We start from the raw sequence: 27341 nt of genomic DNA on the forward strand, positions 1-27341 counted from the left end.
TTTTAGTTTGAATGCAAATTTTTATAACACTGCAAACATCAGGGAAAGAGAATTCACAAGAATCCAGCCCTTCATTTTGCAGTTTGGCATTAACTGTTCTCCAGATACATCTCACCACTTCTCAGACACTTATCAGTTTAAAGTCTGCCCTCACTAAGCAGACAGTTTCATGTGGTTCACTCAGCCCAGAACATTGAACAGAATCCAATGCACCCACAATCCTGTGAGTTGAATTCACTATGGTTAGTCATGTGAGGATGGGGAGAGAAGCTAGTGAGAGAAACGGAAGAAATTGCTGATGGGATGCTGACTGAGAGTGGAATCTTAAGGAAAAGAAACAAGAAGGAAGAAAACTTGGCAGAGCAGACAAACTACCACAGCACATTGAGACAAGCGCCAACTGCAACTGATATTGTTCAGGGCTAGGCCTGCAGATTGGTCACAGCATTTTTTAATCAAAAAGTCACCACCAGTCATGGTCAATTTAGTAAAAGTCACAGGTTTAAGGGGTTGGGGGAAGTCAAGGGAGTGCCATTTAAAGAAGAGTTCCACCTGGCAGGGTCAAGTCCTGCCCTTGGGTGGTGTGGCCTAGGAACTGGAGAGTTGTACAACAAGCCTGCCCACCACTCACCCTGCAGCAGCAGCTCCTGTACCACAGACCTGACCCAGCTCCGTGCTCTGGCCTGTTGGCTCTCGCCATAGTGTGCAAGCAGGGTCCTCCCCCATGACACCCTGCCATCCTCTGGCTCTGGTGCCATCAGATCACCTGCCCCGAGCTGGGCTGTGGCAGTTAAAGTGGTAGGGCCACAAACTGGGTGGCCCCTCCAGATTCATGGCCTACATAATCTTGCGCAGCAAGAGAAATCTCAGACACAGAGAGTCACGGATAAAATGAAAAATCACTCTGTGACATTTTTATCACTGTGACAAACCTGCAGTGCTATCCATGACTCTTTGCTATTTGAAGGATTAATGTTCTATTTTAAAAAATAATGTACTTCACAAGTAGTTCTTGGTGATGCCACATCTTGCCCAGTCATTTGGTCAAAAGAAGCATTATTTGGACCTGAGCCTGGGCATAGACTCCTTCTGTACTTGGTGTCCAATGCAAAAAACAAAACTGTAATGCAAGAGACAGAAATGGTTGAAAATGTTATTTTGCAACAAAGAAAACACAGATCCCATTGCCTTCATGGGGCATCCTATCAGCACTTTGCAGGAGTGAGCTCTTTGTGCATAATAATCTACAGTATATATTGATAAACCTTAATTCAGAACATTGTAGTGTTCTGATATAAATATAATAATATAAATTTATCCTACTGATAGCCTGTTCCTTTCATGAAGTAACAATTTGGCAGTGAGAAACATAACTGACTTTCACACCAAAGAAAGAACATTTTTGCTTCACTTCTAAAAACAAGTGTTAGAAGAGAGAGCAAATTCTCTCTGAAGAGCCTACATATATGCAAGGTTTCAGAGTAACAGCCGTGTTAGTCTGTATTCGCAAAAAGAAAAGGAGGACTTGTGGCACCTTAGAGACTAACCAATTTATTTGAGCATAAGCTTTCGTGAGCTGTAGCTGTAGCTCATGAAAGCTTATGCTCAAATAAATTGGTTAGTCTCTAAGGTGCCACAAGTCCTCCTTTTCTTTTTACATATATGCAAAAACACCTCTCTGCATGAGCAGGACCACTTGGGCAAAGGAACTGCTGTTGCAGATGGAAAACTATCCTCATAATTTACTATATAAGGGCAAATGGGTCCAGTCACTTGGTGTTCTTAGATTTCCAAACTATTTAATAATACAATCTGTTGTTAATGAAAAAGTGACAGTGCTGCCAGTTTGTCAAATCTCCTGGGAGAGCTGTTTGTAGAACATGTCTTCTCAAAGGAAAAAAGTACAAGAATAGAGATTGTCTGTAATGCTCTTCCCATTAAGGATCCTATTTATTCAAATTTTACTTTTATGATACATAGGATATAATTGCAATTATGACAACATAAAAAATTCAGAAATGACAGGACTGCTTTTCATTATTGCTCTTTGTGTGACTTACATGTGTCAGTAATGAAAGCAGCATGATATTTACTATGGCATGTGATGCAAGGACATGTTAAAGAGGAGATTTGAATGGGAATCTTTTGTGGCAGCACCTATCTATTCACAAAATCTTTATGTTAGAGATAAGTATAAACTTTCTATATAGCAGTCTGAAGATGCCAAGACTGGTGAGTTCTCACCTTACACTACACTCACTGCATACATTGATGAATATTATGTGTAAGCAGAGTCAAGATGAGCTCTACCCTGACATCTGGTGGCGAGTCATGGCGGGTTGTGGAAAAGAACTTCAGGGGCTGATCTCATTTGCTTAGGCACACCCACCCCACCTAGATGGTCACTTTGGCTGTTGTAGGAGCCCCAGTTTCTCTGTTATTGGGGCAGGAATAAACTGTTATTATCCTGATTATGTGAATCAAGGACAGTGGAACTGTACTTGGCCTTTTGTTATATGGAGGGACTCGCCATCAACTAAGCAGCACTCGTTAGGCAAGGGTCATGGGTTCCAAAACCCAGTGAATGGAGAGAGGCTGAGGATAGGTATTAATGCCTGGTGGTATGGGTCCCTGGTGAAGGTCCTACATGCTAATTGCATCTTCTCCTTTCTCCACTGTGGAATATTGGATCTAGTTTTGATTCCAATAGGAGTCTAGTTACAGACTGTGAAGCTGAATTCACTTTGCGCCAATGGTGCACCAGCACTGGGGCTCCCCTACTACAGGCTGAAATCACTGAGCGTTGTGTTAAGTAGTGGGGGGGGCCCAAAGCTATATTGCAGAGCAGTTCGTGGGACACCTGGAGCAGTTCATGGGACGGCTGGTGGAGCAGAGCGGAGCAGTTTGCGAGACTGCTGGAGCAGCTCACGGGATGGTTGGTGGAGCGGAGCAGCTGCCAGAGCATAGCGATTTGTGGGATGGCTGGTGGAGCAGAGCAGAGCTGAGCCCCATGGAGAGGTGGGGCAATTGGCTTCGGACCACGTAAGGTGCCCCTTAACCCCCCCATTTCCACCCAGGTTGGGAGGTAAAACTCTGCAGATAAACTTTTGAACTCTGGGGCTGCACTGACCAAGGACAGAGACTTTTGGGTTGTTGGACTTTTGGGACTTTGGGTGACTTTTGGGTTGCTGGACGCAAGAACCAAAGGCCCAATTTGCTTGGGGTGGGTTTTTGCTCATGGGTTGTGTTATGAATCCTACTGGTGGTATTTCCCCAACATAATGCCACATTGTTTCTCTCTGTTATTAAAAGGCTTCTGCTACACTCAGACTCTGTGCTTGCAAGAGGGGAAGTATTGCCTCTTGGAGGAGCCCAGCGGAGGTGGTATATATTTGTCCCAGGTCACTGGGTGGGGGCTCGAGCCGGTTTTGCACTGTGTTATTGGAATGGAACCCCTAGATACTGAACCCGGCCCTTGCTGCTGGCAACTCTGATGGGCAGAAGGGTTACATATGCATGGCACATATGCTACATGAGTGGAGGAGGGCCAGCGGGAAGAGGTCACAGAGGAGAAGAGAAGCTGAAAAATGCTGTGCACTTGTCCACAAAAATGCTGTCAAACTGTCCACAATTAAGCACAATTATGCTGTCAAACTGTCCACAAGTAATTTAGTGGCCAAATTTTATCCTGTTCTAGAAATAGTGTAATCTAAAAAGTAACTACAAATTGTCAGGGCCAAATTCTGCATTCCAGTGCATGTGCTTTGCTCCTATAATTCTATTGTTTAATTTAAAAACCATGGTTTCAGCTACAAGAAACTGAAAGGCAAAATATGTGGCTGGTTTTTGTTTGTTTCTAAACAGAAACCTATTAAATGTCTTCGCTATATTGTTTAGAAAATGGGGCTTTTGAACCACACAGAATTATGATATGTCTTGGCTAGAAAGGTAAAATGATAGTTAGCTGTTTTTTCCACAAGCCAAACACTGAATTAATAGGATCTTGGCCCTTAGAGGTTTAATCTAAAGAGACCTTTTCTATTTAAAAAATGCATACCTCAGCAAAAAGAAAAGACTTCCAAAACATATTTTTATTTACTGGATTTTTAAAGTACACTTTAACACTTAATTGCACTGGAAATCCAGTGAGAAGCCTGGGCAGCTGAAAAAGGATGGGTGAAGTATCCCTAGAGCTGACATAATTGCTGCATTCTGCACCAGTGTTAGTTTCCGAGAGGTCCCTAATTAGAGCAGACGGCAGTATTCCAGTTTAGAAATGACAAAAGGAGGGATTTCTGTGTATGACAAAACTTGGCATGTGAAGCAGGGAAAGATATTAGGAACGGAGTATTCAGCCAACTGAAAAGGCTAGCTTCTGACAGCTTTTGGTTCCCAACCTTAGTCCCCCAGATGAGGTCTCACCAGTGCCTTGTATAACGGTACTAACACCTCCTTATCTCTACTGGAAATACCTTGCCTGATGCATCCCAAGACCGCATTAGCTTTTTTCACAGCCATATCACATTGGCAGCTCCTGTGATCAACCAATACTCCGAGGTCCCTCTCTCTATTGGCAATACCTCCCAGTTTCGTGTCATCTACAAACTTTATTAGCACATTCCCACTTTTTGTGCCAAGGTCAGTAATAAAAAGATTAAATAAGATTGGTCCCAAAACCAGTCCCTGAGGAATTCCACTAGTAACCTCCTTCCAGCCTGACAGTTCGCTTTTCAGTATGACCCATTGTAGTCTCCCCTTTAACCAGTTCCTTATCCACCTTTCAGTTATCATACTGATCCCCATCTTTTCCAAATTAGCTAATAATTCCCCATGTGGAACCGTATCAAATGCCTTACTGAAATCAAGGTAAATTAGATCCACTGCATCTCCTTTGTCGAAAAAATCTGTTACCTTCTCAAAGAAGGAGATCAGGTTGATTTGGCACAATCTACCTTTTGTAAAATCATGTTGTACTTTGTCCCAATTACCACTGACCTCAATGTCCTTAACTTTTTTCTCCTTCAAAAATTTTTCCAAGACCTTGCATACTACAGAAGTCAAACTAACAGGCCTGTAGTTACCCAGATCACTTTTTTTTCCTTTCTTAAAAATAGGAATTATGTTAATATTTACCTACAAAAAATTATGTTAAAAGACTGTTATGATTGCAAAGTCAACCACTAACAGTTGAGTTGTGTTACACAAAATCTTTGTGTTATATAGTGAGCAAACAGATAAGTTGTAAGTTTTAGCAGGGACTGAGGGGCAGCTGCAAGCAGCACACAAGGAGGAGTGGATGAAACAAGTTGGTTTTGAGAGGGGATTAGAAGGAAGAGAGTGAGGACACTTCGGATGAAATCCTGGCCTCTTTAAGGTCTAGGGCAAAATTCTCATGACTTCGGGATTAGGGCCAGGATTTCATTGACGGTGACCAGGAAGAGGGATATCGTTCCAAACATAAGAAACAGCATGAAAGGGGGTACTAAGATGAGAATGGGATGAACAGATGAATGGAGCGACACAGAGAGAAGAATGTGCAAGGTGCAATGGGAGGCAACAGGTGATGGATAGGCTAGGAAGAACTTTAAGAATGAGAAGGCGTTTGAATTCTATGTGGAAAAAGAGGGGGTGGTAAAGATACCTGGCAGGAGAGTGACACTGCACTATAATTACTTTGATCGCTTTCATAGTTATTATTGTTGCCCCTTTTTGACCTAAGCAGCCAGTCAAAGTTCAGGGCCCTAGGTATATTCCTGCTGGATGTAGAAATTGATGGAGTCTGTGACTTTCTTTGAGGAAATCTTGTTTATTTACAGAGATAAATTCTGTTCTATCTGTTCTCAGTTGCTGTGTGTTCCACCTTCCCTCACTCCCCCAAAACCCTACCCAAACCACTATGCCACAAAATGCCTCCAGCCCCTCACTCCAAAATCTCCTAGTGGGTTCACAACCTCTTTTGCTTAGACAGGAGTTTGTGATGGACTTCTCCTTATAGTTAAGATAACTGAAAGATATGTTCCCACCTGTCAGTCTCAGCGAGGTTTTAATTTGACCTGTAACAAGGTTTCACCCTGCTCATAACATGGTTATTAATTATTTGTATTGTCCCATTGGCACCCTGGAGCCCCAGTCATGGACCAAGACCCCACTGTGCTAGACGGCTGTTCATACATGGAATAAAAAGATGGTCCCTGTCCCAAAGAGTTTAAAAGATATGTACTGATGTTCTCCTGTTTGAAGAAATGAGGATTAGAATGCTGCCCCTATGGTTCCTGACCCCCACCTCTTTCTGTGTGTGAGAGAGAGATTAAACCTCAAAACCAAACACCTCATTCATCATTTTTCAAATAATAAAAGGAAAATTTAAACAAAAATTCAAAATTTTTCCTTGCAGTTCAGAGGAACTGAAAACAGATGGAACTCTAAAAAAAACCTATTTCCTCTGCAATGACAAATCATGAAAACTATGTTCAGTTCAATATCTTTATCAATGATTTAGATAATGGCATACAGAGTACACTAATAAAGTTTACGAATTGATACCAAGCTGAAAGGGGTTGCAAGTGGTCTGGAGGATAAGTTTAAAATTCAAAACAATCTGGACAAACTGGAGAAATGATCCAAAGTAAATAGGATGAAACTCAATAAGGACAAATGCAAAGTACTCCATTTAGGAAGGAACAATCAGTTGCACACATACAAAATGGGAAATGACTGCCTAGGAAGGAGTACTGTGGAAAGGGATCTGGGGGTTATAGTGGACCACAAGCAAAATATGATTCAACAGTGTAATGCTGTTACAAAAAAAGCAAACATCATTCTGGGATGTATTAGCAGGAGTGTTGCAAGCAAGACACGAGAAGTAATTCTTCCGCTCTACTCCAAACTGATTAGGCCTCATCTGGAGTATTGTGTCCAGTTCTGGGCACCACATTTCAAGAAGGATGTGGACAAATTGGAGAGAGTCCAAAGAAGAGCAACAAAAATGATTAAAGGTCTAGAAAATATGACCTACAAGGGAAGATTGAAAAAACTGGGTTTGTTTAGTCTGGAAAAGGGAAGACTGAGAGGGGACATAACAGTTTTCAAGTATATAAAAGGTTGTTACAAGGAGGAGGAAGAAAAATTGTTTTTCTTAACCTCTAAGGATAGGACAAGAAGCAATGGGCTTAAATTGCAGCAAGGGAGGTTTAGGTTGGACACTAGAAAAAACTTTCTAGCTGTCAGGGCGGTTAAGCACTGGAATAAATTGCCTAGGGAGATTATGGAATCTCTATCACTGGAGATTTTTAAGAGCAGGTTAGACAAACACCTGTCAGGAATGGTCTAGATAATTAATCCTGCACATATGCAGGGGACTGGACTAGATGACCTCTCAAGGTCCCTTCCAGTTCTATGATTCTAAAGAAACTTTGGGGCTCCTACATCCCATCAGCAGGGAGCCAACCTCTCTCCTATTCCTAGGCCCCTTTTAAGGCAGCTGAGGATGGGAGTTTGGGGCTCTTACATCTGAAACAGCGGGAGTCAACCCCCTCCTTTTATAGCCTCGTCCCCTTTCACTTCATATGAGGGAAGGGTGACTAGGACCTGGGTTGGGGATTGTGTGGATATGATTAAGGAAAGGATGATGATCTGCCTATACATTTTGTTGCCGAGTACTCACAGATATTTTAAGAGAATAAAGTTGCAACCTAATGAAACCACATCCACTGACTCCTGTCTTTATTCCAGAGCAGACAGACAATATACATACTGTTATAACAAGCTAAGTCAAAGATGAGAGAGGAAGCAATTGAGAAAAAACAACTATTATATAGTAATGACTGAAACAGTAAGTGAAAACTCCATAGTGAGCCTTGAAACCAAGCAGTGGATAGACTAACTGCTGACCTAGTACTCAGAAAAATCTAAAAGCACCTTCATGGAAATATCAACATCTTAAGAAATAATCTATGTCCATAAAATATATTGAAATCTTTGATGAAAGGTGTTATATAAGTCAAAGCATTTATAATCACAACCACAAAGTTTCCATAGTACAGTATTAGTTTTTTGTCACGACCTAATAAGTTCCAAGAAAGGATTAATCATAGAATCATAGAATATCAGGGTTGGAAGGGACCTCAGGAGGTCATCTAGTCCAACCCCCTGCTCAAAAGCAGGACCAATCCCCAATTAAATCATCCCAGCCAGGGCTTTGTCAAGCCTGACCTTAAAAACTTCTAAGGAAGGAGATTCCACCACCTCCCTAGGCAACGCATTCCAGTGTTTCACCACCCTCCTAGTGAAAAAGTTTTTCCTAATATCCAACCTAAATCTCCCCCACTGCAACTTGAGACCATTACTCCTTCTCCTGTCCTCTTCTACCACTGAGAATAGTCTAGAACCATCCTCTCTGGAACCACCTCTCAGGTAGTTGAAAGCAGCTATCAAATCCCCCCTCATTCTTCTCTTCTCCAGACTAAACAATCCCAGTTCCCTCAGCCTCTCCTCATAAGTCATGTGTTCCAGACCCCTAATCATTTTTGTTGTCCTTCGCTGGACTCTTTCCAATTTATCCACATCCTTCTTGTAGTGTGGGGCCCAAAACTGGACACAGTACTCCAGATGAGGCCTCACCAATGTCGAATAGAGGGGGACGATCACGTCCCTCGATCTGCTCGCTATGCCCCTACTTATACATCCCAAAATGCCACTGGCCTTCTTGGCAACAAGGGCACACTGCTGACTCATATCCAGCTTCTCGTCCACTGTCATCCCTAGGTCCTTTTCTGCAGAACTGCTGCCTAGCCATTTGGTCCCTAGTCTGTAGCTGTGCATTGGGTTCTCCTGTCCTAAGTGCAGGACCCTGCACTTATCCTTATTGAACCTCATCAGATTTCTTTTGGCCCAATCCTCCAATTTGTCTAGGTCCCTCTGTATCCTATCCCTGCCCTCCAGCGTATCTACCACTCCTCCCAGTTTAGTATCATCTGCAAATTTGCTGAGAGTGCAATCCACACCATCCTCCAGATCATTTATGAAGATATTGAACAAAACCGGCCCCAGGACTGACCCCTGGGGCACTCCACTTGACACCGGCTGCCAACTAGACATGGAGCCATTGATCACTACCCGTTGAGCCCGACAATCTAGCCAACTTTCTACCCACCTTATAGTGCATTCATCCAGCCCGTACTTCCTTAACTTGCTGACAAGAATACTGTGGGAGACCGTGTCAAAAGCTTTGCTAAAGTCAAGAAACAATACATCCACTGCTTTCCCTTCATCCACAGAACCAGTAATCTCATCATAGAAGGCGATTAGATTAGTCAGGCATGACCTTCCCTTGGTGAATCCATGCTGACTGTTCCTGATCACTTTCCTCTCATGCAAGTGCTTCAGGATTGATTCTTTGAGGACCTGCTCCATGATTTTTCCAGGGACTGAAGTGAGGCTGACTGGCCTGTAGTTCCCAGGATCTTCCTTCTTCCCTTTTTTAAAGATTGGCACTACATTGTACATTGGCACTAATCATTGTACAAAGGGCCAGTAACACTGGCCATTATTAAGATTGCTGGACATTTCTCCTCATAAGACCCTATATATTCAGTTGCTTATAACTTTGCAAGATTTTAACCATTGGGGATGCAATTCTCCAAGCTGGGTGGCCTCAGGTTGAATGGTTTTGGAAAAATCTAGAAAACAATTCAGACATTCCCAAGAATGAAGCTAACATTATTTTTCAATGTTAAAGACCTGGAAATCTTTTTTTTTTCCTTTGGGTTTTTTTTTTTTTTTGGCAAGCTCTAGTGTCCTAGTGCTTTGGAGCAGGGACTTGAAATTGGGCAGAGGGTTGGCCTTCGTGTCAGGGATGTGCCTTTTGCCATCCCCATGAAAAGCCACCCAAATTTGGCCAAGCTACAAACTTTTGAAAAATCACAGTTCACACATATCCAGAGACTAGCTACATCAGAGGTGGGCGAACTACGGCCCGCGGGCCACATCTGGTCCGCGGGACCTTCCTGCCCGACTCCTGAGCTTCTGGCCTGGGAGGCTAGCCCCCGGCCCCTCCCCTGCAGCCTCAGCTCACGGTGCCGCCGACACAAGGCTCTGGGCGGCAGGGCTGCGAGCTCTTGCCGGGCAGCGCAGCTGCAGAGCCACGGCCTGACCCGGTGCTCTGTGCTGCATGGTGGCGTGGACAGCTCTAGCCGGGCGGCGCGGCTGTAGCGCTGCCAGCCACCGGTGCTCCAGGCAGCACGGTAAGGGGGCAGGGAGCTGGGGGGGTTGGATAGAAGGCAGGGGAGTTCAGGGTGGTGGTCAGGGGTGTGGATAGGGGTCAGAGCAGTCAGAGTGTGGGGAACAGGGGGGTTGAATGAGGGCAGGGGTCCCGGGGGGCAGTCAGGAAGGAGAAGGGGGGTTGGATGGGGCGGCGGAGGGCAGTCAGGGGCAGGGGTTCTGGGGGCGGTCAGGGAGAAGGGGTGCTTGGATGGGGCAGGGATCCTGGTGGGCAGCCAGGAATGAGAAGAGGGGTTGGATGAGGTGGCGGGGGGCAGTCAGGGGCTGGGCTCTGAAGGTGATCAGGGGACAGGGAGGGGTGAATGGGTAAGGGTCCTGGGGGGCCATCAGGGGACAGTGAACGGGGGGGTTGGATGGGGCAGGAGTCCCGGGGTGGCTGTCAGGGGGCGAGAAGCAGGGGGGTTGGATAGGGGGCGGGGGCCGGGCCACACCTGGCTATTTGGGGAGGCACAGCCTACCCTAACCAACCCTCCATACAATTTCAGAAACCTGATGTGGCCCTCAGGCCAAAAAGTTTGCCCACCCTTGTGCTAGATCTTAGCAACTCAAAAATCTCAGAAGAATTTGCCTTCAATGAGCTTGCTTGAGCCTCTTATAGCTCGTAGGGTGACCAGACTGCACAAGCACCATCTCCACAGCATGCTCCCTACAGCTCCTGACTACAGAAGCAAAGCCAGACTTTCCTTTTTATGGATGCTCCTGACTGATCTGGGCCAGGGTGGGGCTTGGCACTGGAAAGAAGAGCAGGGAGCCTCTCTCTCCTGTCCTTTCAATCGTGCCCCTGCTGGCACCCAAGCAGCATGGAGGAGGAAGCCATCTGATTCAAATGCAGAAGGGACAAGAGCTGGACATAAGGTGTTGCAGGAGAAGGCCTGTGGAGTAGGTGACTGGGCCAAGGAGCCTGGAAGGCAGAGCCTGTGACTGGAGGCTGGCAGGGGGTGGAGACTGGGACTGGCTGGGCAAGGAGACAAGGTCTGGGAGCTGGGAAAGGAAATGGGGGGCACTGGAAGTGGGAACCAATGAGGCAGCAGAAAGGAGGTAGGTGTGAGGGGAGACAGATCTGACAAGGGATGTACAGGGGGGAGAATTGGGGCTGACTGGGCAAAGACAATGGGACAAGGAACCATGGTAGGTGAGGACATCGAGATTGGATGAGAGGAAGACTAGTGCTGGAATCCAGTTGGAACGGGAATGTGGGCAGTGGAAGCGGCAACTGGAGTTCAGGGGGAGATAAAAGAGAGAGATAGGGAGGGAACAGGGAATGGCTGGATAAGGAGAGGGAACAGGGAATGGCTGGATAAGAAGACCAGAAAGGGAGAAACTGGGACTCAGACAGGAGATACTGGGAAGTGAACACTAGGGCTTTCAGTTCCTAGGCAGTGGCTGGGCAAGGAGATTGGGATTAATATCAAAAGCCATTGAAGTGGAGACTGGGACTGACTAGGTGAAGACAATGTCACTGGAACAGGAGTCAGTAGTGAGGTAGAGGCAGGAAAGGGACTGAGACAGATTGGAGGGGACAGAACAGAAGGAATCGAACTTGGGAGGAAATTGCCAGAAGTGTCTGTTGCACCTAGAGCACACTGTCCTGAAATGGAACCCAAGATTCCTGAGTTTCCTCTGCTGTCAGCAAATATCTGTGAAATCCATTGACAAAGTGTCCCATCCCCCTCAAGAGCTGGTCCACGTAAACAATAATCTACTACTACTATCAGTTACTCCATAACCTCAAATGGCAGAATCTTTGCCATGGTTCCAAACCTGCTGATGAACCACGTGTGTATCAATATGATGCCACATGATGGAATTTCTTTTTTTTTTCAGTTTGATTTTAAAAACCTAAGCTATTGCATATGGTGACCGGGCTGACCTTACCATTGGTACTGCCTAGGGATTAGGTCCCTGGATTTCAACTCTTCCCCCATCTCTAGCGTCTCCTGCTGGTGGTCACTCTGGTAGATAGTAACTCAGCCCTCTTGCCAGGTCACCACAGAAGTCTACCTCTTTCCAGGGTTATGGAGTCCAATAAATTATAGTAGTCCAGTGTCCCCCAAAAAGGACTTTCCAGCCCAACTCCAGGCCCCCAAAGGCCTCACACCCTTACTTCAGGGCTTACAATGCCTATGTCGCCCTCATCACAAGGAGGGAAGGGGTAATGCCATCCTTGCTGCTGCCTGGCTTGTAGGGGAGCCCAGGCTCTGACTGGCAGCAATATCAAGGACCCAGAAGTGCTCTGAGGCTGCCTCCCTGGCCACTTACTACCACTTACTTTTCCAGTCCAGGATGTGGCCACAGTCTCACCAAAAAAAACATGGAGTGAAGGGTTCCTTAATCCTTAAGAACAAGCTACTACCTCTTCTGGGGCCTGGGGGAGTTGCCACTTGACCTCGCTCCCCTTTCCTGCAGCAAGGACTCCAACTCTACATTTAACTCAAGCACTCAAAAGTTAAAAATGTCAGAATTAAGGTTGCCTGAGCCACTTTAATTTGGACCCCTTACTCACACGTATTATGATACTGTCTTTAATTATGTGATCACATATTATTTTTGTCACAGGAACCCTGCCTCATTCAGTGCACAAGATGGACCTGCTTTGGGGATGAATCAGGGTGGTGGAGTAAGAGACGGCTGTCTATATGATCACTGCCTCCTATGTTGAAGAAGTTGGAACAAGTGTAGTGAACGAGGCAGGGGACTGCAGGAGGAGAAAGGATGGTCTCATGGTTAAGGAAGTTGAATTCTGCCCTGGATAACTGGATTCTATATTGGTCTCCACCACAGGGTTCCCATTTCAGGCTAGCTAAAACAAAACTTTTCACACGGAGTCACTAATTGTGTGTTCCTCATTTTATGGGTGTCTGACTTGAGTCCCTTGGTCTGATTTGCAGAAGTGCTGAGTACTCACAGCTGAAGTCAATGTCTCTGAACATATAACATGCTACATAATGCTAAGTACTCTGAAAAATCAAGTCCTAGGCATCTCAAATTGTGCACCCAAAATTAGTGGATACTTTTACTTTCATCTCTCTGTGACTCAGTTTACCATCTGTAAATGGAGATAATGCCCACTTGGGAAACATAAATTCATTAATATTTGTGAAGCACTCATATACTGTATTGATATGCATCATAGAAAAACCTATGAAGAAATTAATAATTCTGCCTTCAAAGCAGGGTTTGAATAGCGCGCAGTAAATAACGGATGGAATCACACATTGAACAATGAGGAGAAAACAAAATATTGAACAGCTGCTTATTAAGTGAGCACCATCTATCCTGTGCACTGAATGAGGAAGAAAAAAATAGTATGTGATCATGTAATTAAAGACTGTATCATATGCATATACAGAAGGGGGCGAATTAAGGTTGCATGAGCAACCATAATTCTGGCATTTCCTAAATTTTGAGTACTTAACCTTGGAACTGTGCAGGATCGGGCTAGATGGCTACAGGAGCGTAACAGAAGGCAGATATATTAGCCCCAGGCTAAGTAGGTCCCTTTTCCCTGGGTAAGGTAACAGGGAAGTTTCCAGAACAAACAGGAAGCTTCTGGAGACAATTAAGACAGGCTGATTAGAACACCTGCAGCCAATCAAGAAGCTGCTAGAATCAATTAAGGAAGGCTAATCAGGGCACCTGGGTTTTAAAAAGGAGCTCACTTCAGTTTGTGGTGTGCGTGTGAGGAGCTGGGAGCAAGAGGCACTAGGAGCTGAGAGTGAGAATGCGGACTGTTGGAGGACTGAGGAGTACAAGCATTATCAGACACCAGGAGGAAGGTCCTATGGTGAGGATAAAGAAGGTGTTGGGAGGAAGCCATGGGGAAGTAGCCCAGGGAGTTGTAGCTGTTGCACAGCTGTTCCAGGAGACACTCTAGACAGCTGCATTCCACAGGGCCCTGGGCTGGAACCCGGAGTAGAGGGTGGGCCCGGGTTCCCCCCAAATCCTTCCAACTCCTGGTCAGACACAGGAGGAGTCGACCTGGACTGTGGGTTCAGAAAAATGGCCAAGCTCGGGGCTGCCGTGGAGCTCCAAGGCGAGCAAATCCGCCAATAAGCACAAGACCCACCAAGGTAGAGCAGGAACTTTGTCACAAAACCTTAATAATGTTCTTCTAATATAGTTTTTTGTGTTTAATAGGATTAAAGTCAATGTACTAGACTGTTCATGTGAATCTTTAAAAGGAAATTTTAAAAGTAGTTTGAGACAACAGAAGTACAATGAGCAAAATTAAAATGAAACTAAAAAAATAAGAGTTAAAGAATTTCTAAGGTCCCAAATTCTTCTATCATTCTAGACAACCAAATCTAATTAAAATCAGCAGGAATATGGATTATGAGAAAGAGTGAATCTTAAAACTGTATCAAACCAAGAAATTCCTCAGTGAAATCTCTGTTATCTTACAGGAAAAAAAATTTTTGATGGTTCAATTGCATAGCCCTATAGCTTGAAAATGCAAAAGAATTGTGATTGAATATTGGTGAGATAATCTAAAAGTTAAAAATAAATCTACCATCTTTAAAATCTGTTTCTTACCTGCCATCAATGAGTACTTCAGCCTGTCGATTGTTCACCTGGTTATCACTCTTATGGCGAAACTGCAATATTAATGACACAAAAATACTAGTTAGTTTTTTGTGATCCAAAGTGAACATAAGGACCTGATCAAACAAGGAACTTAAGTATACAGATAACTTTAAGCAAGCAAGCAGTCTCTGTGAGTGAAATCCATTGACTTCAATGGGACCAGAATGTCACACATTGATTTTACATAATTTTCATGACATAAAAAATATTTTAATAAACTCTTTGTTTTTAAAAATGAATTGGTAAACACTAAAGTATTCATTTGCCCCACAATAATTTAATTAACACATGCAATATTCTATGCATTTAATATAAAAATTAGCAAGCCATTGCCTGTAAAAGTATTTATTGACTGTTGCTAACTAAATAAGTATACATTAAATCATAGACATTACAGATCGAAAATTGCTCTCCTCATCCATAACATTGCCAATGAAAAACAAGTTTTCTACTGCTTTGTCCAGTCCAGTTTTATGTGCCCAGAGAAAGGCTTCCTCTGCCTTTCTTTAGTAAACTATCCCACAGCCTAAAAGACACACTTTCACTGGAAGAACTTTTTATAAATAACTTTTCCTTTATATTCTACAAAATAATTCTTCTCTCATTTTCATGTCAATATTCCAAATTATGCCACCGATACCATTCTAAATAATTCCTCTCCATTCTTGGTGTCCTTATAAATATTTATGAATTATTATGTACCATTCCCACTTAATAGTTGCTCAACTCGTTTTACATATTTAGCTCATATAATCTTTCTTCATAAATCTATCCATTCAGCCTCAGCTATTTTTGTTGCTCTTTTTCCAACTCTCTGAAATTTATCTACATCTTTCCAAGAGGTAACCAAACACTGAGAACAGTGTTTCTGGTGCACTGTTACAAGACCCACTAGAAAAGTACTATCATGTCCTGGCACTACGATCCCTAGCCCAAAATTGCTTTGGATATTTTTTTCCCGTATTTTGTTTTAAACTCATAGCTAATACCATGTCCACTCTTCCTTCTTACATAAGTCCTTTTTGGAATTAATATTTTCCAGGTATCTCCTTCCCCACTGAACATAAGTATTTTGGATAATTTTTCTTTATTTATTCTAGTTTGCAATTTTCCCCACATTGGAGTTAATTTTGTTTTTTCCTATCTTTTTTCCTAGCCTCTCTGTTTTTTTGTATTATTTGTTTGCAACTCCTTCCAGTTTAGTATTAAACTGCATTTGCATTCATTAATATGCATTTTTAGTTCACTTCAAGTTGACTGATGGCAATGTTCAGTAAGACTAAATCTAACCCCAGTCCCATAGAAATCCATCTAAATATCTCCATCATCTCAATACACTGATGGTTATCCTTAGTGAATTGTTTGCAGTCCTTCAGCCAGTTCTCAGCCCATTTAAAAATCCAAAACATCCAGATAAATTTAATCTGGTGTATTTCCCTCATCCACATTAACATACTGCACTATGTCCCAAATTCAGCAACTTACTTAAACTCACGTCTAACATTAAGCACAAGGAGCCCATTTAAAAAAATGGTTACCTACCTCTTCATAACTGTTGTTCTTCAAGATGCGTTGCTCATGGACATTCCATTCTAGGGAACAGAACACATGCCATTTCCTGTTCTGGTGGGACACACAACAAGTCCACCTTGGGAGTTCCCCACTTCCGGAACATAATACTGACTACCTCGGGATGGAGCGACCACTCATGGCAAGACGAGAAAGTCCTGCTGAGGTGATCTGCCAAGATGTTCCTGGTTCCAGGCAAGTGAGTGACTATTAAATGAATGGCATGCCACACACAAAAATCCCAAAGGCAGAGAGCTTTTTGACAAAGGGCTGAAGACCTGGTACCTATTGATGTAATACAACGTGGCGGTATTGTCCATAAGGAGCTACACCACTTTACCCTTTAGGTGGGGCAAGAAAGCCTGGCAGGCCAGGCGAACAGCTCTGAGCTCCCTGACGTTGATCATCCCACAACCAGTGTCCCTGGGTGCTCAGCTCACCCAGGTGGGCTCCCCAGCCCAGGTCCGAAGCATCAGAGACTACGGTCAATGACGGGGACTCCCTCCAACACCGACCTGGGGTCCAACCCCCAATCCAGGGACAACCATATGTGGTCCGGCACCCTGACTACCTGGTCTAGGTCGTGCCTGTTGGGGATGTAGACTGACGTCAGCTACACTCGCAGAGGCCGGAGATGGAGCCGAGCATGGCTGATAATGTATGTACAAGCAGCCATGTGGCCCAACAGCCACAGGCAGGTTTGGGCTGTGGTGAGCGGGTTGTTCTTTACATGGGAGATCAAGTCTGACATGGCCTGAAAACGCGCTTCCAGAAGGAAGGCTCTGGCTCGCGTGGAGTCGAGACCCACCCCATGAATTCTATTCGCTGGACAGGTGATAAAGCGGATTTTTTCTCATTTATTAATAGGCCCCCGTCACAGCAGGTGACATGCACTAGATCAAGGCTCCTCTGTACTTGCTACCGAGACCTGTCCTTGATGAGCCAGTTGTTGAGATATTGGAAGACCTGGACCCCTTGATATCTCAGGCCACTAGCTCCATACACTTTGTGAACACCCTGAGGGCCAAAGGGCAACACCATGAATTGAAAATGGCATCTGCCCACTATGAAATGGAGGAAACATCTGTGACCTTGAGAGTGGCATACTAATCTCCCGGATCCAGGGAGGGGATGATGGAGGCCAGGGAGACCATGCGAAATTTCAACTTTCTGAAAGACTTGTTGAGGCGACGCAGTTCCAGAATGGGTCTGAGTCCCTCTTTTGCTTTCAGAATTAGGAAGTAGCGGGAATAGAACCCTTTTCCCTTCATGTCCCAAAGGACCTCCTCCACCACCCCCACACGTAGGAGGTTCTTGACCTCTTGGACAAGCAGTTGCTCGTGAGAAGGGTCCTCAAAGAGGGACGGAGAAGAAGAGGGGACGGAGGGAGGGGCAGCTGAAAATTGCAGGATACAGCCCCGAGAAACTATGTCCAGCACCCAGCAGTCCGAGGTGACCCATGACCAGGCCGAATGGTAGGGACAAAGGCGGTCAAACATAGAACAAGGTGGATCCAGGCGTTGCTCTCAAGTGCATCTTCAAAATGAGCACTTCTGATTCCCAGGATGCTTTGCCGGGCCGGGCTGCCCTTCTGTGCCAGAGAAATTCATCTTCCAGAGAGCATGGTGGGGTCATCGCCACCTGAGTCTGCCGGATGACCATCGCCACTGGAGACCAGTGCCTGGAGCAAGAGGATCGGTGCCGGTATTGAGGGGACCGGTGTCAGTGCCAGGGGGACCGGAGATGTGACGGGTAGCACTCTCCAGGGGCAGGCGACCAAGATCTGCACGGAGAGGTCGACCAGCAGAAGGGCAAATGGTGCCAGTAGTACAGACACCAGCACCTTCCTCTAGGCAATCCGTGTTGAGACAGGGGGACCGCGATTGTGGTGCCAGTGACCAAGGGCAGGGCCCAGATGATCTGGGCTGTGACTCTGGCAATCTGCGGTGCAGAGGTGGAAAGCACTGTCTCGTCTCGGGGGATCGGTCGTGCTCCACTACCCTCTGAGGGATCTTAGTGGCTGCTTGCCCTCGTGGGGAGCCTCTACTGTTTCCTGCAGCACATGCTGTGTCGGCGGCGCAGGTGGAGGCCTCTGCTATCTCAGCGACATGAGAGCTTGGGACTTCGATGTCATCAGGGGTTTGGGTCCCCTACCACTCCTGGGAGTTGCAGTGGACCTTTTAAGGAGCTAAGAGCCCCAACCGGCACAGATGCGTGGCTCTGGAGTGGCTGGGCAGCCCAAGCTGGGTCCCTTCCCATGGCCCTTCTTGCCCGGTGCTGGGGAGCCATGCTTCCTTGCTTTCTTCTTGGGCACCGGCAATGGGAAGCAGTGCCAGGCAGGTACTTGGTGAGTCTTGGCAGGATGGCTTGGAAGCTGGATGAAGGACAGACTCCATGAAGACAGCCTGCAAACGAATATCCCACTCCCTCTGACTCCTGGGCCGAAAGTTCTGACAAATACGGCACTTGTCCTTCATGTGTGATTCCCCCAAGCACTTGAGGCAGCTGCTGTGGAGGTCACTTACAGGCATAGGCCTGTTTCAGTCCACACAGGGCTTAAACCCGGGAGACCCGGGCATGCCCTGCCTGCGGCAAAGTCCCCACTGGGATTCTAACTACTAAACTACTATAAACAAACTATTTACAAGGTCCTAAAGCTCAAGTCAGTAGAGACAAAACTGCTAGCCCTTGCTATGCAAGGAAAGGCACTCTGACTAACCACCGCCGGTTGTAAGAAAGAACTGAGAGAGTGTAGAGCTGGCGGCGCCTGATATACCGACGCATGAGCATGGCACTCAAGGGGGTGCTGTCACCAGCCCTACAGATACCGCTAAGACAAAAATCTCCAATGACCATGCACATGGGCACGTGCACACCCTAGAATGGAATGAACATGAGCAAGCATTTGAAGAAGCATTAGGCTTGCACTTGCCCCTTGAACACACCCAAGGGTGCTGGAACAAACTTTATAGTGGGGGAGCAGATGATGGAAGCCATAGAAACCAAAGAAGTAGACTTTCTAATGTGCTGGGGAGCCTACTTCCTCCTCTCCAGTGCCTCCTGCACGCCACAGAACAGCTATTTGTGGTGGGCGGGAGGCACAGGAAGGGAGTGGGAGGCGCTGATCAGCAGGCGAGAGGTGCTGGAGAGAGGGGGAGGAGCTGTGGGGGGGCTGCTGGTGGGTGCTCAGCACCCACCATTTTCCCCATGGGTGTTCCAGTCGGCGCCTATGATGGAAACCATGCATTTGGTGTTTGCTATCACTACTTCAAGCCAGCACCACTAGTTGCTGCACCACTGAACACACCTTGCAGAATTGGGGCTCACAGGTGTTACTTAAGAGCATTTTAGTCTGATTCTGAGGGAACAATCAGCCCAGTTACAGGAAAATATAAAACCTTACTCATGTCAATTAGTAAGCCTATTTGAAGTAAATACTACTCAAGGTCAATAAGGGTTGCAGAATCTAGCCCAACATTTTTGATTTTCAACTCTTTGGCTACAATAGGCTCTTTCCATTTCTAAGACACACATGCTCAATACTTATTTTATTAAAAAATCATTTTTGGCCCAACATTCAATCATCATTACATTTTATGACTTTCTTTGAAGATGAAACATGTAAAATGACTTATTTTTGAGAAACAACTTGTTACAGCATGTATTTTTATTCAAGAAAAAAAACTTAGTGGCTGTCAAAGGTTTTGTTAATGTTACACATTAAAGAAATCCAAAGCAACCCTGGCTTTTTACCAGATAGCTTACTCTAAATGTAATAGTACATTTATTTAAACATCAATAGCACAAACCGTCTCAAAATTGTTTTACCTCTAGTTTGGCAGAAAACTTATTTTATGTAATTCAAAAATTATTATTTATTTGTTATTTTTATTATTTCTTATTTTGTATGGTCTATTTGTTCTCAGCATGAAGCAAGTTCCATTTTTATTATCAAAGTTTGAGAACCTTGAACTGAAGACTAAGCATTGTGACTGCCAGATCAAGCGAATGCTCTTTCAGTGATGTGTTGTTATCTGTGATTGTTTAGAAACAGGGGCTGTTTAGAAACAGCAAGCAAATTCCATGGATACCAAAGGCATTGCTGCTTTTAAAATTTTTAGAATTTGTATATTGTTCTCACTGAACAGGGGTGATGATGGTGGTATGTTCCCACTAACACATCTGAGCTGGCTTCCCTTCATGCTCAGTGGGCAGCCTTCTTCAAAAGGTCTCCACAGTCAGATAATACATAGTAGAGAGGACACCAGACTAGCTGCTTTACCTTTTCTTTTAATTTTACTTCAAACATACTTTAATTTCTTATAAAGACGTCGGCTGAGATTTCCAGAGGAGCCCAAGGTAATTCATTGGGAAATTCAATGGGATTTGGGCATCTTACAAAGGCTTTAGGCTCCTTTGTAAATCCCAGCCATATATTTTTAATGAAAGGATAAAGGAGAACTCTACGGGTGGAGGCGGAGAGGTGGGCAAAGAGACAATTGTTCATAGATTTGTAAGGCCAGAAGGAACAATTATGAAAATTTAATGTCACCTCCTGCATAATACAGGCCATAAAATTTCATCCACTAATGATTTCTACTTGAGCTAGAGCATTTCTTTTAGAAAGACTGCCACTCCTGATTTAAAGACTAAGGCTACGTCTACACTCCACACCTTATAATGGCGTGGCTGTGTCGCTGCAGCTGCACTGTTGTAAGGTGTACTGGGTAGCCCACTCTTTGTCGCAGGGAGAGAGCTCTCAAGTCTCGGTGACAAAATAAAACCATGCCGAATGAGGGGCGGTAACTTTGTCGACAGAGAGGCTCCCGCCAATGAAACACTGTCCACGCTTTTTGCTGTTAAAACTTTTGTCGTTCAAGGGGATGTTTTTTCACATCCCTAAGTGACAAAAGTTTTAATGAGGAAAGTGCCAGTATAGACAAAGCCTAAGTGACAAAGGGTATGTCTACACTGCAAAGAAAAACCCATGGCACTGCGGCTATGTCTACGCTACTGTGGTAAGTCGACCTATGCTACACAACTCCAGCTATGTGAATAACGTAGCTGGAGTTGACATACCTTAGGTCACGTTACCGCAGGGGGTCAACAAGAGAAACTCTCCTGTCGACTTACCTTACTCTTCTCGTCGGGGGTAGAGTACAGGAGTCAACTGGAGAGTGATCTGCTGTCGACTTGGCGGGTCTTCACTTGACCCACTAAATCAACCACCGGTGGATAGATCTCAGAGCGTAGATCCCAGCTGTAGTGTAGATGTAGCCTGACTCTCAGAGCTTGGGTCAATTGACTGGGGCTCACAGGGCCTGGCCTGCGGGGCTAAAAATAGTGTAGATGTTTGGGTTTGGTCTGGAGCCTGGGCTCTGAGACCCTCCCCCCCTTTGGTTGGGTTTCAGACCTCAGACTCCAGCCCGACCCTGAACAACTACACTGCTCTTTTTAGCTTCAGTTGACTCAGACTCTGAGACTTGACACTGGGGGGTTTTCTTTGCAGACATATACAGAGAGCCCATAACATCCCTTGGTAACTTCTTCCAATGACTTATTACCCTTACTTTTAAAGTGCACCATACTTTTAGTCTGAATTTGTCTAGCTTCAACTTCCATTGAATGCCTTTGTGTGGTATATCTATTAACAAATCTTATAGAACCTGATTAAGTCACCTTAATCATCTATTTAATATGCTAAATAAATAAATAAATAATGCTTCTTAAATCTCTCGCTCTAGGTAAGGTTTTCCAGAACCCAAATCATTGTCTCTTTTCTGAACCCATTCTAATTTTTGGAAGTGTGGACACCAGAAAAATAAATATCCATGTTAAATATATCAAAAGACAATGAAGAATTACTGACTGAAAGCTTCAGGATTAAGCTAGCAAGTTGACAGAGAATAGAAGGATGGGGAAACCTGGCTGTGGCAGAAGCTTGGCTTTGTCAGAATAAGCTGAAATGTGTAAACTTGGGCTGGTGAGGGGTAGTGTGAAAGTCTATGAGAAACTTTGAGGGAAGACAGCTGCCATTATAAATTAGAGGTATACACATAAATTTTCTTGGAGAGAGACAAAGCAAACATAAGATGAAAAAGAGGGCACACAAAATACGTACCCGGACTTGAGCTCATCAAGAGCAGTTTGTGACAACTTCTTACTACAACTTAAACTTGAGTGAGGATTTATCTTTCAGCATCCTTCATCTTTCTAGTAAAGGGATGGTAGTGGTGGTATTTCCTTTTTTTTTCCCCTTGTCCAAACACTTTTTCTGGCTAATCACCATAGTCATTTGATACTTCAGTTGTTTAATGAAGACCAATCCTAATTTTTCTCAATAATTTTTGAGAGTTTGTATTCAACCTTGGTTCAAGACTCAATATTCATGTGGAATAGATTAAGTTGCTCATTCATTTTCGTGTTCAAGTTTACTGCACCTCTGCTCTTCTGACTCATGTCAACATGATTTATTTTTATACATATTAAAGGTCACAAGCTGGATTTCATTTTGCTTTGGCTGTAAATTTTAAATCTATAATCAGTAACTTTTCTGATCACCATAAGATTTGTTTTCCTGTTTCTTTGGTACTGTTAAGAACAGCTTATGTGAGAGAGGCAATGTAGTGTAGTGGTCTATGAGTGGGCAGTCTCATCTGTTCACAGCTTTGTCACCACTTCACTTGTGTGATCTTGAATAAACCACTTGAAATCCTTGCTTCTTAGTTTATCCATCTGTAAAATTAGTAAACCACCTCTCAGGGCATTGAAGAGACTTAATATTTGCAAATGACTGAGATCCTTGAATAAAAGTGTGTGTGTGTATACACACACACACACACGTATGTGTGTATACACACACGTATGTGTGTATACAAAGTATTTTTATACTTAATCCTGTCTGATATTTTTTGCTTTCTTTTCTATTGTAAAACACAATCCCCTCCTTCTACAGAGGAAGAGACAGATAACACCATTTTAATTTTAATGAGGCAATTCTCTTCATCCATTATAGATTATTTCTTTTGCTTGTCATTTTTCATGGTATTCTCAAGAGCATAAACGAAATAGAGCCAACTGGTTGCAGACTAATACTACTGAAAACACTCTAGTTACACTGTCCACATGCTAATTTGGAGAGCTTTATGTGTGGTTACAGAGATTACCTGAGGCAGGTCAAACTTAGTCTAACAATCTTATCAGAACCAATACAGTCTTCTACTTTTTGTTCAAGAGTTATCAACTGTGTTTTAAACCCTGAGAGACTAACATGTTCTAATCCTATGAAAATTAACAACAAAATACATGCCAAGCTGTCCCCCAGAAGTTCTTCTTTCTGTTCGCTCACTTTTTCAGCTTTCATATCTCCCTCACAAATTTTTCTTTGCAAAAAGACCCTAGTGTCATGTGGCGGTTTCATTCAAACACCTATTTAACGGATTCTTGGCGTACAGGCTTCTGAGAGAGACAAGGTGGGTAATGTAATATCTTTTATTGGATCAACTTCTGTTGGTGAGAGAAACACACTTTTGAGCTTACACAGAGCGCTTCTTCAGGTTTGAGAAATGACTGTCACTGCTAAATACAAGGTGAAACAGATTGTTTAGCATCAGTAGTTAATACATATTTTAAGGGACCATGCAAGGTGAAGGGTCTTGTTAACTGGAGAGAACAGAATTACTCATGAACTTGCAGATGCTATGATAGCTCATGCTGCTCAGTTTTCATTCAAAGATCTTGGTATCAACCACATTCTTTTAATTTAAAATCTAAGACTGATCTTATGATGCTTGTGCTCTCCCAGTAAAAATGTTGTTTCCTCCCTGCTTTTCCTCTCCCTTTAAATCTGTTTTTATTTTTCCTGACATCAAAGCTTGTAATCCTTGGAGTCATCTGAGTCTGATTAATATGAGCCTCAAAAAAAGAAAATAAAGTTCTGACGGTGCAACTGTCTTGTACCATCTCACTGGGATACAGAGATTCTTAATCATGCCTGTATCACGTTCTAACTGAACTATTCCCAATAAATCATGTATCACTCTTTACCACTTCCCTCAAGAATATCAGCTTTTGAGATTTCAGAAACTTACTCCTTATCCAAGAGAATTTCCCTGCTCTCCAGTGAAATGTCAGTGTCTTTAAAATCAGTCTGCTTACACTGAAGTCATTGTCATGTTCCTTTATACGCTACCTTGGAGAGCTTATTACTTCATACTTCCCAAGGCAAACCCAGCTTTCCATTTTAAGTAAAGATCAGTGCTTGATCTCAGCTAGGATTAGTAACTTTAAATCTCCATAATATGAAATAGACTGTACTACCCTTCTAGGATTGTATTCTCAAGGTACATCTATACTATGATAAAAGACCTGCAGCATGGCTGCGGCTGGCCCAGGTCAATTGACTCCGACTTGGGCTGCAGGACTATAAAACAGTAGTGTAGACTTTTGGCCTCTGGGGGTATGTCTACACTGCAATTAGACACGTGCGGCTGGTCCATGGGGCTTGGGCTGTTGAATTGTAGTGTAGATGTCCAGGCTCAGACTGGTGTTCACGCTCTAGGACCCTGAGAGGTGGGAGGGTCCAGAGCTTGGGCTGCAACCCACATCAGAACATCTACATTGCAAATTAGCCAGAGCCCTGCAAGCTTGAGTCAACTGGCATGGGCCAGCCATGGGTATCCTAATGGCAGTATAGTATAGACATACCCTGAGACCCCACAAGGGGGCAGGGTCTCAGACCCTAGGCTACAGCCCATGGGCAGCTGCTGAACCAGCCATAGGGGGAGGCTAGCCCCCAGCCCCTCCCCTTCTACTTAAGGCCCTGCCCCTCACCATCCCCTGAAGGAGCCCAGAGCACCCCCACCATAGTCCTAGCCCCAGCCCCCTGCCCCAGGCCACCCAAGCACCCCCAGCCATGGAGTGCCCCGAGCCATGGAGTTCCAGCTGAGCCCCCAACCAGAGCCCCAGAGCACTGGGAAGCCAGGGGGTGCAGTTCCAGCACCCCAAGTGCCAGGTGGGCAGTGCAGCCACGGAGCCAGCACCAGCCACCATGAATCCCAGCACCATACCAGCTCTCCCCAGCCCCAGTCAGCCTAGGCTACTATGGAAGAGCAGGAAGGAATTGCACTGCAGGCAGGGGCCTGGGGGTGAAGCATGGGCAGGGCCATGCCAGGCCATTTTGGGAGGCACAGTCTCCCCTAGCCTATGATACCCGCCACCCATGCTGCAGCCTGAGCCTGAATTCTACAGTTATTTTATAGCCCCACAGCCTGAGCGCTGCAAGCTCGGGTCAGTTGACCTATGGTCTGAGACTCATTGCTGTGGGAGTTTTACAGCCACATAGACATATCCTAAAGAATCTGAAGAACTCAGAGGTTTCTCTGCTATTGCAGTAAGACTTCTGCCTCACAGATCCATTTCACCACTCCTTGTCCCTTGCATCATGTCTATGATTTTCCATTGTTTTTTTCCCCTCTTTGTGCTTTACCTGATGCAAAATGCTTCACATGGGGTTAAAAAAACTGCACCAAGGTAGCATCAGAACATTTTAGCCATAAAGTATGATAGCTATACATGAGATCTAACACAAAAGTTAGATTTAAAAGGTCATCTGCAATAGTGTTTTGTTTAACTTCGTTTCCCCAATCTAGGGTTCATATAGACACATGGATTGTTTTAAAATTGGGGAGAAATACGAATAGTGTATTTTACAGATAAAAGTGAGATTTGGTAACTAAAAACTCCATGCCACTAGTAAAATTCTACACCTTTACTCCTCATGCATTTGACTCCTTTTTTGGCCCCCACCCCTTCCCCCGCCCACTTCCACCCTTTCCAAAGTGGAAAAGGGAGTGTAAAAAAGCCGTTTATATAAGTGCTTTAGGATCCTTGCGAGTCACTATATAGATGCATTATGGTTTTTATTGTCATTATTTCATACAAATATTATGTCATTGTAAAAAACTGGGAGCTTTGGAACTAACAAGTAAGAGCAGGATCAAATGCTTTACAGTCATAAAAGTTACAAGACTTTGGCCATTATATGGGATAAGTTAACAAAGGGTTTGAAAATGACTAATATTTATTTTTGGAATTTATTCATTTTAATCTGTTTATACAAGACTTGGGACAAGGATTTACCTCCATCAGATCTATTATCTGTGATTTAATGAGCAGATTATAACACACTGTGTATAATACTTACTGACAGAAGTTGTAACAGAATGGGAAAGGAAGACTTCTAAATCTGTTAAATTGAACAACAGCACAACATCTACCAAACATATTTTAGACACTGTGCCTTTTAAGACACAAATGTGCTCAAGTGATAGCAAATAAAGCTTTTTTGTGAATACATGTGCCCCTTCTACACAGTATGGCACTAGAATCAATATGTGAATAATATGCTACCTAGTAATTTATGTAACAGTACATGGACAGCTGAAGACTTTGTAAAAGTAACTTACTGCAAATACTTACACAGTCATCTGTCGCATCTTTGACAGCAGTAATGGTAAATACCATCATTAAAGGCACAATGGTAGTAAACCAAGACAAGGAGGATATTTCTGGAATCAGCTACAAGATAAAGTTCTATTAAATACTTTTAAAAAAAATCTTAGTGAAATTTCAGTAACAATATTTCAAAGTAATATTTTTCATAAAAAGTAGTACTGTAATAAAGAAAATCTGCTACATTGTCATAATTAATACACAGGGCGGGTAAAATTGCAGCAAATGGAATAGTGTGTAAATGAAGAGCCAAGAGGGGATGAGCTGGAAGAAAGAGAAAAAGAACTAGAGAGAACCATGGGGAGAAGAGTAGATATGGGAGAGAAAGATTAAGAATGGATAGCACAATGAAAGAAAAATGGGGAGAGAAAAAGAGAAGCAGAGAAAATGAAGCAAAA

The 27341-nt window shown here is 44.0% G+C and overlaps 1 protein-coding gene across 1 annotated transcript in view; it reads right to left on the minus strand.

Annotated features, from left to right (window-relative positions):
- ATP8B4 (ATPase phospholipid transporting 8B4 (putative)) overlaps nucleotides 1–27341 on the minus strand; it is a 155048-nt gene that overhangs the window by 91966 nt on the left and 35741 nt on the right. The window contains exons 4-5 of the mRNA XM_084642237.1: nucleotides 26911–27009; nucleotides 14812–14873 (exon numbers count right to left, since the gene is read on the minus strand). Of these exons, the coding sequence (XP_084498363.1) occupies nucleotides 14812–14873; nucleotides 26911–27009 (161 nt within the window). The remainder of the gene's footprint in view (nucleotides 1–14811; nucleotides 14874–26910; nucleotides 27010–27341) is intronic.

The sequence above is a fragment of the Lepidochelys olivacea genome, assembly GCF_965140295.1.
Source record: "Lepidochelys olivacea isolate rLepOli2 genome assembly, chromosome: 10".
Lineage (NCBI taxonomy): Eukaryota > Metazoa > Chordata > Testudines > Cheloniidae > Lepidochelys > Lepidochelys olivacea.